The sequence below is a fragment of the Sciurus carolinensis genome, chromosome 4 (assembly GCF_902686445.1).
Source record: "Sciurus carolinensis chromosome 4, mSciCar1.2, whole genome shotgun sequence".
Lineage (NCBI taxonomy): Eukaryota > Metazoa > Chordata > Mammalia > Rodentia > Sciuridae > Sciurus > Sciurus carolinensis.
This window is the reverse complement of record NC_062216.1, coordinates 43,109,602-43,121,814: the sequence shown is the minus strand read 5'-3', so window position 1 is coordinate 43,121,814 and position 12,213 is coordinate 43,109,602. Positions and strand designations below refer to the sequence as shown.

Here is a 12,213-nt window from a genome sequence, read left to right as displayed (position 1 = left end):
CTGAAGAAGAAATAACAATTTCAGGGAAAAATTATAAATAATTTACCTTCTCCTTATATACATGCATCCCTTTAGTTTACCTCCCAGCTGGGTATAATGGGACTCAAATGGATGAGGGTTCAAACCTAGGCTTTATGGCCATGGACAAAATGAGTTCTGTAGGGCTTGCTTCCTTCATCTCTAATGTGAGGATGATAATAACTGCCTTGACAGGTTTCCTATAAATGTAAACAGTATAACAAATAATGTACCTAGCAATCAGTAGTCTCCCTCTTTTCTATGTCTGTATGGTTCCCATGAACTCAAAATATTTTTTTATAAGTCAGGAATAAGGTGTTTATCTAATTTTATTGAGATATAATTCACTTGTAAAATTCACCACCAACGTTCAGTGGCTTTTAGTAAATTTACAAGCTTTGTACAACCATCCCTACTAATTCTACAACACTTTCACCACCTCTCAATCTCAAAGAAAAAAAAAAAACCCCAACCAACCCCACCCATTCCCGCCCCCCTCCCCATCCCTTGGCAACCATTAGACAGCTTTCTATCTCTGTATTTGCCTAGTTTGAATATTTCATATCAATAGATAAGATCCTAGGTGCCCTTTTGTGTCTGGCTTCTTTCACTTAGCTTCTGTTCTCAAGAATCATCCATGTGGTAGCATGTATCAGGATTTCAGTGCTTTTATGTTGAATTATATTCTATTACATTAATATGCCACATTTTGTGTCTCCATTCATTGGGTTATGGACACTTGGGCTGTTCAAAATGTAATTTATCAGACTGTATCCTTTAGTATCAGCAGGGGAGGTATTACAAGATGGAGTATCACATATTCCTCCCAAACCATTCATATGCAGTATTAATGCAAAAGCAGGGGCAAGATGAGGAAGAGAGATGAATCCAGATCTAGCTGTGGAGAACTTGAAGTGTTTAACAGAGGCAGTGTTCATGTAGGAATTTGGAAGAGGCAAATTTAAGAGGGATGGGTGTGTTATGGTGCAGAGTGAACTCCAGGGAGAAAGGTGCATTGTAACAGAATTGTGAAAGGATTAAATTTAGACGTTCTAGTGATAGCATTCCTGGCAGGAGGAAAAACACAAAGGAAAGGAGGTGACAGTAGTGTGCAAGAAGCAGAAAATATTCAATTTTAGCAAGAGGAACAGTGGAGAACAAGGTTGAAAAGTTGGATTATGGGAAAATCTCAAATGCCAGACTAAGAAACTTTTACTGTAGGAGGAAATAAGAATCAAAAATTTTAAATGAAGGCATTTTTAAATATTCTAAATAATAATTTTTAAGATTGTTAGTTTAACAGAATGCTGCAAGAGGTTAAAAAATCCTAAGATTTATAAAGCTTGGATGTTGTCAGGATGACTTGAAGAGACTTTAGCAAAAAAAAAAAAAAAAAAAAGCTCTACCATGGCTCTAGAATTCTAAAAACCTAACCTGTGGTTCACTTCACACTCTGCATTTATTATTTGATTCAAGGTCTCTTGCTGTTGGCCCTGGGTATAATTCACGTCACTTAAAATTCAGAATTTCTAGGCTTAGTGCCCAGGCATCAGGATTTCCTGGGAGGCAGTGATCTTGCTACACAGACAGGGTTAAAAACCACTTCTCTGATAAGGTAAAACATGATGATATAAGGAGAACTCATCATACAGGTCCAGCAATTTTTTGTGGGATGCTGGAGATTTATACTAGAATACCATTTATGCTTGGTCTCCAAAGTTCTCCAAACCAACAGTTTAACCTTTTGAATCTGTTTTACCTGTCCAGCTCTACTTGGGCTCTTAGGTTTGCAACCCTAGCCTTAAGATCTTCCATATATTGATATCTCAAAAGGTGATATTTTCTACAGTATGATGAGGGAAACAGGAGTCAGCCTCACCAGTTACCTCTAAATGACAACTCTGTTGTTGGGAACCCTGAATCATAAAGCACCATTCCCCCAGACCATCATTCTCAGTGGTGACTTGCAGATGAGTATTCACTAGGCCAAGGTGTAGAATTCAATTTGAATTTGAGATATTTTGCTGAGCTTTCTTTAGATACTAACTAACTGGAAGGGAACTGTAGTTCTCTTCCAGCCACACTATTGCTTTATTGATGATAAAGAAGAATTTTAACTATTGACAATTTCCCAGCCTTACCCCTAAGTACTTTTTCCTCACTACATATTATCTTAAAGTTTTCAACATATTTAAAATATTGAACCTCAATTCAAAATTTAGATTCCAAACAACAGGAATTTACTGCAAATTCCTGAACAAATGAATGACATGGTGCTGTAGTGTTTAAAGACAAGTGAAGCAGAACAAAGCAAAAATCCAAGTGGGTTTGGTGACAAACTAAACTAGTATCACTGGAAATAAAGTTAACTTACTGGGAAAAGCATTTAAGTGTATTATAACCTCCCTGGCCAAAATGGGGAAGTTACAGGAAGCTCAAAGCAGACTCTAGTTAATTTCAACCATTTTATCTTTTATATACTGATATATCATTACATAATTCTTAAAAGTGAAGAAACAGGAGCCAGGCACGGTGGCACATGCCTGTAATCCCAGCAACTCAGGAGGCTGAGGCAAGAGGATTGCAAGTTCAAAGCCAGGTTCAGTAATTTAGCAAGGTCCTAAGTGACTTAGTGAGAACCTGTCTCAAAATAAAAAATAAAAAGTGCTGTGGATGTGGTTCAGTGGATAAGTGCTCCTGGGTTCAATCCCCAGTAGCAAAAAAAAAAAAAAAAAAGGAAATGAAGAAATGGATTTGTACTACAGAAGCATATGTCTAATTTTACTACTTTACTTTTTCAACTTTTTTTCGTGCTTTCTCCAGAAAGAATTAATTTAAAAATACTAGTAACGAGAAATGTACATATATATATGGATATGTATATATAGCTAATACAGTTTGGATGTGCGGTGTCCCCGAAAAGCTCACATGTGAAACAATGCAAGAAGGTTCAGAGGAGAAATGACTGGGTTGTAAGAGTCTTAATCTAATCAGCAAATTAATTCCTGATGGGATTAACTAGTGGTAACTGGAAGTCAGTGGGGTGTGGCTGGAGGAAGTGGTTCATTGGAGGTGTGGCTATGGGGTATATATTTTGTATCTGAAGAGTGCAGTCTCTTTCTCTGCTTCCTGATGATGTGAGCTGCTTCCCTCCACCACCCTTTTCAGCCATAATGTTCAGCCTCACCTTGACCCCAAGGAATGAAGCCAGCCTTCTATGGACTAAGACCTCAGAAACTGTGAACCCTCAAATAAACTCTTCCTCCTCTATAGTTGTGCTGGTCAGGTCATTTAGTCTCAGCAGCAAAAAAGCTGACTAAAATAATAGCCAAATAGTTCAGCACACTGTGGAAATGAGCCATGAGCCAGATGTCTGAAATGTATTAAATGCCTAGGTATAGATATCAGTCATCTGTGTGCTCACTTGAGTAAGACTGTGTTACCACTAATGGTAAATAAGAAATGGTCACTGCTAATTTTATATATGCGCCTTCAGAGGATTTCATGGGGCAGTGTTCTGAAAGAAATAAGCACACAATACAGATTAACAATAGCAAGGGTGTCTTACTTCTTCTAGGGCCTCCAGTTCTTCCTCCAGCTGCTGGGATTCCTCCTTCACTGCCATAAGGTAATCTGTAACAGACTGTCGGGGCTGCATCCCTTTTTCAAAGCGGTTATACATTCCACTCCAAAACCTGGGAAGAAAGGCAGAGCTTTACAGTACCACCATACCAAATCTTACAAGCTTTCTTTAATATTATGGTCCCACAGTCTAAATAATAACCAAACACAAATTACAAGCTCAAAAAAGTCACTAACTTGCAATAATTTCATGTTGACTGGTTTTGGGGGGAGCCTGTAAACTGAGGAAAGTTAAGTTCATGAAGTGTCTACTTGCATATATGATATAAGTAGGAGGCATATAATAAATATATTTTTATAATAGATTAAAGTAGCACATGTTACCACATTTTCATTTTGTTTTGTTCTTTCTGGTATAAGAAAATGGCTGTAAGTTTTGAACTTAAAAAATTAGTGATTGTATATTGAGAATCTTTCAGCTTCAAAGGAAGACTTAAACTTGAAGCTTTTAGCTTTTGTTTTATCACAACCACCACAAAATAACATTTACATTTACAATAAGTCCTCATTTTTTATCCCATACAATAAAGCATACTGGAATGCAAATGAGAATAAACAGTGTTGTCATAGGGATGGATATCCTTAGAACCACTCTTCTATTTAGAATAAAAATGTACCTTGAGGGCAAGGATTTAGCCATTCAATGTTTTATCCAGAGTACCTAGAATGGTGCTTGATCCTCAATAAATTATTTGTAGACTGTTAATAACAACTGGCTATTAATAAATTAGTTCCAATATAAATGATTAGTGTTTCTTAACAGTTCTTAAAACTGCTGTTTTACAGAATCCACGGAGGCAATTTTTTGAGTATGATAGAATTAGCATTCTGCTATAAAATCTGGAGAAATAATGATATTAAAGTAATAGAGAATAAAATAATCTTGAGGAATAAAATCTTTAGGGGGGGAACCACTAAGTATTTGTTGGAAGTAAATAGGGAAAAGGAATGTGATTTCTCAGTATATTATATTCTGTGTGCACTGGCTTTTTGCTGCCCTCTGAGTCATTCTTCTATATCACAAGACTAGAGAAAAAGTCAAAGAATTACATACACCATGGTTGCTCTCCCATCCCAATATATAACAGTCTTAAAATAATCTATTTTCACAAGGGAAATATGCTAGCACTTGATTCAGCAGAGACAAAATCATTTGATAATGATCACTTGATAAATGTGTCATTCTAATTTGACTTATAAGGCACTTGGTTTTCTTTTTTTCCTTCTCTCTCCCTCTCTTTCCCTCCTCACTTTCACTTTAAAAAAATAAATGGGAACTTACATTTCTGAGGTAGCATTATTGTAACACATCAACTTCTCAAGAGAATTCCACATTTAGGGGGATGAGAGGGAGAAGATGCTACCCAAACTACCAGATTCAGCTATTCAAGCATCTTCCTCTGGTGGATTCTGTGTCCAAAAAAGCCTTGAAACCTAGTCTCATACCCTTTGGCCTCTGCAAGTTAAACAGTGCCAGAATCCAGTTTCATCCCCTAGTTGGAAGATTGCTAAAGGTTTACATACTTGTACATGGAGTTGCATGGAGCCACAGGGAGGTGAAGGCATCCCTGGTTCTGACTGTGATCTGCTCTAAACAGAGGGTTCAGGTAGTCAGCTCGATTCTTCCATAGATGAGCCCATAAAGAGTATGTTCTTTCTTGAATTCTGTTTTTAAAAAAAAAAAAAAAAAAGTCTGAAAATGACTGATCTTGATTCTTATGAATAACAGATGTATAATATCAGCTGGGAAGGAACTAAGAACTATTATCTGAACATCTTTGTCCTTGTTCTACAGCAGGGAAACTTATAATCTTTTTTGGTGGCTGCTTCCCCGCGCCTCCCCCCCCGTGCAATTCTTTGTTTTTTTATTTTTTTAATATTATTATTATTTAGCTTTTAATTTTTTACAGACTGCATTTTGATTTTTATCGATTTATTTGTTTTATTTATTTTTTGAAGATGTAGACATATTTACTTAGGAAAGCAGATAGACATTCAAGGGACAATGTGTGCCATCTCCAGAGGGAGTAATAGCCACCTGTGGAATTTTTTTTTTTTTTTTACTGTAAACAAATGGAGTACAACTTGTTTCTCTGGTGGCTTCTTGATATAGTAGAATAATACTGTAATAATCTCAACTCCTCTCCTACTAGCACTAGCCTTGACAAGATGTTTAATTCTTCTGAGTTAAAAAAAAATGCTGCTTATGTAGTTTTGGGTTTTTTTTTTTTCCCTCCAAATATTCACTGAGCATTTATTATTTGCTAGGCAGTTATCTAAGGGTTTCATGTGTTTTCTTTCTTTTAACGCTCACTGAATTGGAGATACATCCATTCTCTGGATGAGGACACTAAAGGAATGGAGAGGTTAAGTAGTTCCCATGGCAAGTGAGAGGAAAAGTCAGAATTCAAATCCAAGCAGATACCATTAGAACTTTAGAGTCTAGTGCAACAATCCATGAGCTATCTAGGAAAACAGGTGAGCCTAAAGGATGAACTCTGCTTCTTCTAAATTATCTCCATTTATCAGGAATACTTGAAGTTCCTTGGACAAAATAAACCAATATCCTTGAAAAAGTATTTCTGTTTAACTTTTCATGGCATAAAACTATTAAGGCCTATTTTATTTAAACTCTTCATTTCTAAAATTAAATTTGATAATGTATACACCATAGTTAAAATAATTTTATTCTGTGAAAAATCTCAAAAATGTTCCCTCATTTGCACTTTCTAAATCACCTGTTGTTAGTAAGTTTCTGCCTTTATAATGTACTTGGAAGTACATATTTTATCTACTTTCACCCTCGGATAATGCAGTGTAGTTTGAATCTAAATTAACAGAGACTTGGGTTTAAAATTTGTTTTCCTGTTATATTTACAATTTTTATTATGACAATATATCTACCCAAGATGTCCAACTTTTTAAAAAAATTTTGTTTTGGTTGTAAATGGACACAATACCTTTGTTTTTTATTTATTTATTTTTATGTGGTTCTGAGGATCGAACCCAGTGCCTCACTCGTGCTAGGCAAGAACTCTACCACTGAGCTACAACCCAGCCTCCCAAGATGTCTAACTTTTAAGTGCAAAAATTATTTTCTTTGAATCCAAAATTATTTTCAAGACTCCAAACCTGTCTGGGTATATCAGGCAGAAACTGGGGGAAAAATAAAACTGTACAGATCTCTGTCAGTTGATGACATTTTAACCACTTTGAAATGATGTCAGGAACAAGAAAAGAACTTGTCAGTATAGACATGTGCACTAAATGAAAATAGTGTTCAAAATTATAAAAGTCTCCCTGAAAATTCTCAGTTGTCAAAATCTTGAGTTAAAAGTTAAACTCTAAAACACTTACTTAAGTTCTTGTCTCTCCTTTTGACTGTTACACAAGAAGTTTCCAAACTGGCAGGAATAAATGTGATGTTGAATGTGAATCAAAAACCTCTCATTGAACTCAAAGGCACAGGGAAATTGTTCCATTAATTGCCAGACACACTCAATGAACTGGTCAATTACAGGGGAGATTTCTTTTGGGTCACCATCTAGATTGCCATATCTATAAAACAAAGTATAAGAGATAAGGTAGTTTTTTAAATTAGAAAGCTGTAAGTACATAAACTCACAAAAGCAACCCTCGTTCCTAAACAAATTTAATCTTAAACTCAGTATGAGAAGGAGGAAAAATTAACCTTTAAATTTCAATTTCAAGAAAGACTTTGTAATGATAGTATAAAGAGGAGAACATATTCATCTTACAGTTACAAAAGAAAATGTTAAAGTAGACTAGTCCCAGAGATTAAATTCAAGGAAACTCCATGGAAAACAAGAAGCATTTAATTCAAATTTTAAAAGTACACCAGAACTTTTGAAAATATATCTTGTACTTTATTAATGACTAATGGGAGAATTGGAAACAATTTCTAAGCAATTTCTGGATTTTTCACACTTGCATTGTTTGTTGGGAAGGAATAAGGAACAAAGATGACTTGAATAAAATAGTGGTTCCCTAGATTTCCAGGGATATTTCCATTTCTATAGTAAAGATACGACATTTATTTTTTACATGACCACAGATTCCACAGGTAATTTACTTTAAATCTCCTTTGTTTTTGTTTTTGCAAATACCTCAGAGTCTTCCTCTTTTCATTTCTGATTTTTCAGTGAAGACTTCCTGGCCCTTTATACTATTCTGTGATTTTTAGAAGGAATACAAAAAGGTGCTTTGGGTGCCATCGAAGACAAATAACAATACAGAACCTCATCTCAGCAGTGGATAATTGTCTCAAGGAACAGAAAATAGCACTGCCAATTTAAGAGTTTTCCCAAGAGTAGAAGCATTAGGAATTGTCTGGAAACCTCCAAGTTTTAGTTCCACTCACTTTTGGTAAATTTAAAAAGAGTCACCTCATAATCTTTTCAGATTATCCAGCTGGTCATCAACCATTTCCATATTCTTTCTGTCACCTGTCTTCTACAGCAGAGATCCTAACTACCTAGCAGTCAGTCAGGAGGACCCCCAAACTGAAAATAACAATGTGATCTTAGAAAATTTACTTAATTTAGGGAGCTTTAATTTTCTCATTTGTAAAAGAGAATAACTATGCTTTCCTGGAAAAATAATCTAAATGACAGAAAGCCACAGAATTAATGATCAATTAATGTTAACTGCAAACACCACAAAAATATGAATGGGCCATTTCAGAAATGTAGAATTTATTTTAGGGAAACACTGTGAAACAGTTAAAGGTAGGTATAAAAACATCTAATGAAATTATTATTGCCTAAACTTAAATTTTAACACCAAAAGACTAGACTAAGTATAGTTATAACATTCATAATTGAAAAATTAGAGAACACCAAAACACAGGACAGGCTTTATCATCAACACTAACAAAAGCAGGCTGGAGGTTCTATAAATGACAGCTTCTGTTTATTGATAGCTACCACCTGGGCAAGCCAGAAAGCTGGATAGTTACATATATTTTTACAATTCCTTGCCACAATCCTATGGAATAGGGAAGACTCCCCATTCCACAGATGGGAAACCAAAGGTCTGAGAGGACAGATGCCCAAGGCCAGACAGTGAGTAAATGCCACAGTTTGTATTTGGAGTTGGATCTGTCTGGCTGCAATTCCTGGGCCACTGTCCCATGTTACCTCTCCAGAGATATATGGGATAAATTTCACTTTGATATGAATGCCACAGGAACAACCCAATCTGATTGCCACTATGAAAAAGCAAAGAAACTGCTCCACAGCCATCTCACGACTTGCAGGAGTGAATGTCAGCACTTCTAAAATGGAATAATTCAGTAAATTCAGTGTGCATGGAAGGAGGGACAGCTGATCCTTCCCAGATCAATGAATGAGCAAGTGTCATATGTCTCTTCCGGAACAATTTTTACTGAGTTCTGCTCAACTAATATCAAGTGCAGTCAGAGTCTGAGGTTTCCTTTATCTGTGATGCAAAATGTAAAACATAATTTAAACTTTCCAAAGAAGATACACGATTAGTAGTAAGAATCCTTTCAAAACCAAGCTGTTTTTCCCCTGAACACTGCAGGGGAAAACTTCAGAAACAGTGTTTTTTCCCTAAACATTCAAAACAACAGATTTTAAAATATTTCTCACCTGTGATTAAACTTATGGCCAAAGGAAATCCAGTCCTTTTCAATTAATACCTACATAAGAAAGAATGTAAATATCATCCAGAGAAGCAAATGAGGGAAAATAAGAGACAACATCCAACAACACTGAAGGATTCAGAGGCACTTGGTTCAGAAATCGCTATCCTCAGGTAACCTGCAAATGAGTGAGAGCACAATATCCACCAATGCACATGTGAAGGGTAAAGCTGAAGGTCATACACAGGAAAAATAAATGAGAATGGAAGTAAGAAAGCACAGTAACACCAACCACTAAATGCTTCCTACCTGGCCAGGAACTGCTCATATGCTTCCCATGTGACCTCACTTCATTGTGGGATGGGTGTTGTTATCCCCGTCATTTTATAGCAGCAGAGACCAGGAAGCAGAGGGCACCACTTTACACCACAGGTCTCTCTGCTCTAAACCCCATCTTTGAACCAATGCATGATGCTGCCTCTTTGAATAATGAAAAATACCAATCTTTCAATAAGAAACAATTAGAAATGCTTTCCAGTTCTCTTTACTATACATTAGAAGAATTCTAAATCATAGGTTTATGAGTACATCAGAAGCTAAAGCCCTGCTTTGGAATTGCAGTTGCCGTAAGTTCAGAGTCTGAAGTAGTCTGGTTTTAAAAACTGTATAAAATAGCTCCATTAATATCCCAAATGCTCTAAAACGGCCATTTGTTTCCCCTAAAAAAGTGTATGGACAGTTGAAATCTGTCCTTGTTAACTCTAAAGGGCATTTCATTTGTGTTATAAATTTCATGTGGCATAATTAGGAGGACTCAGTGGCAGAAAAGGAAGGTGTATAGGAGAAAGACTCAGGGCAGGGTGTGACTGAGAACCCAGTCTCCAAAAGTAAATGAAGGAATCCAGCCCTCATCTCAGCCCAGGAGAGGGGGCCTGAGCAGGGATGTCAGTCTCATGTTAACCCTGTCACAGGTAATTGAAGTTCTTGGGCACTTCCTGAGAAAAGGAAAGCGAAAGCTCCAGAGAGGAGCTCTTTAGTCCCCAGGATGTCAGTTGATACCAATTGGGAAGGAGATTAGTAGTGATGATATTCAAGTAGAGCTCCTCTCAGCATTTGTCCCCAGCATGGACAGTGGATTCACTAAAGCACTCTCTATCCAGTCACAGTTCAAGAGGAAGGTATCAGGTAATGGCACTAGAAAGCCCCTGCAGTCATTTTAGGGAAATCTCACTAGCTCAGCCAAAACTTCACCACCCCAGGAAACTGTGGTCAGAAGCACTTCTTGATGCACATCCAAAAAGGATCAACCTCTGGGAGAGCATATACTCATAATTTCATCAAAGAACACAAAAATATTGAAAAGAGACTGAACACTCTCATCTGGAGCTATGAGGACTTCTTAGAAACCTGGAAGGGAAAGCAGTTCTTTAGCATGAACTATTAGCATGAACAATATAGAAACCATTTTTTCCAGCTATTTTTCCTGAGAAGTATTTTGTTACATATTCACACATTATCCCAAACTTGAAGTATTTATGAGCAAATTTTTATAAAGCTCATTATTTTCCCGACTACTAAATGTCTTTTCTATGTACCCCCATTCATATTCAGTAGCATTGATTTCAATATCCCAGAAATTTATCTCTTTACTCCAAGCATACTTTACTTTTTCCCCTTTAATTAACTTTGCTGATCTACTAAGAGAAAAATAATAACGATGAGAAAAAAAAAAATGCTGCCAAAAGTTTCTTAAAAAGAAGCCCACTGTGGTCAAGGCAGTGCCTTTCCAGGAAAGGCCCGGCACCCACACTCACCATGAAGCCCTTCAGGGTCCGGTAGTGCGGATCCAGCAGGAGGCTAGCTACCGAGCACACTTGAGCAGTCCTGTCCCAGCCATCGGAGCAGTGGACGAGCACGCTTGCCCCTTCCTCTGAAACTGCCTAGAAGACACCCAACCAGCACAGTCACACAGAATGTCCACAAGGAAACAACTCCTATCAGCACTAGGTTAGCTTACACACTTAGAGAAAGAAACAGGCAAACAGAACAAAACCTATTCATTCTTTTGTTTGGCATTTATGCCCTGCCTTATGGGGGCAGAACCAAGGAGTGGCCCAGTGAGTGCTAGCAGCTAAGCTTCTCCTGCCCTTCCCATTATATCCAGAAACCCTCACTCAAGTCACCTCAATTAGCACAGGTATGAAATAAAAGTGTATTTCCTATGCAAACACCTTCATGACATCTCCCCTTGTCCACCCTCACTCTCTCCTGCCCTCCAATTTCCAAGTTAAGTCTTACTAAAATCCTGGAACAGCTCCTGGCCCCAAATTAAAAGGATAAGAGTCAAGTAATGAACAGAGGAGTAGGGAAAGAAGGAGAAAACAAAGCTGAAAATTGTACCAGAAAATCTGCTAAGGAAGATTTTCTATTCACTGTTGCAAATACACACACAACTTCTAGCTGAACGTATCCTGGCAGGACACATGAAGTGGGAAACATAGTAAAGATTTCATCATAGGCATCTACCACTACCTGAAATTCTTATTCAGGTACTGAATAATTTCTACCTGAAATTTTTATTTTTTTACTGCTTTTTCTTTTGGTCTCCCACATCAGAATGTCAGTTGTGAGGGAAGAGAGACATGATCTGGTTTGGCAGGCACTGCATCCACAGCACCTAGAACAGTACCAGGCACTAAATAAATATTTTTTGAGTAATGATTGGCTAATAAAGGGGAGCATACCATGTCATCAGAAAAGATGGTTCTCTTTAGTGTAAATCTAAGAGGAACTTATTTTTAAAAACACCAAGGCTGGGGTTGTGGCTCAGTGATAAAGCACTTGCCTAGCATGTGTGAGGCCTGGGTTCGATCCTCAGCACCACATATAAATAAGTTAAATAAAGGTTCATTGACAACTAAAAAAAA

At 37.0% G+C, this 12,213-nt stretch overlaps 1 protein-coding gene across 1 annotated transcript in view; it reads right to left on the bottom strand.

Moving 5' to 3' along the window:
• The window catches only part of Mtmr7 (myotubularin related protein 7), a 108,577-nt gene that overhangs the window by 4,639 nt on the left and 91,725 nt on the right, over window positions 1-12,213 (bottom strand). Inside the window, exons 9-13 of the mRNA XM_047549955.1 lie at window positions 11,101-11,226; window positions 9,294-9,343; window positions 7,018-7,218; window positions 5,185-5,325; window positions 3,587-3,713 (exon numbers count right to left, since the gene is read on the bottom strand). Coding sequence (XP_047405911.1) covers window positions 3,587-3,713; window positions 5,185-5,325; window positions 7,018-7,218; window positions 9,294-9,343; window positions 11,101-11,226 — 645 coding nt within the window. The remainder of the gene's footprint in view (window positions 1-3,586; window positions 3,714-5,184; window positions 5,326-7,017; window positions 7,219-9,293; window positions 9,344-11,100; window positions 11,227-12,213) is intronic.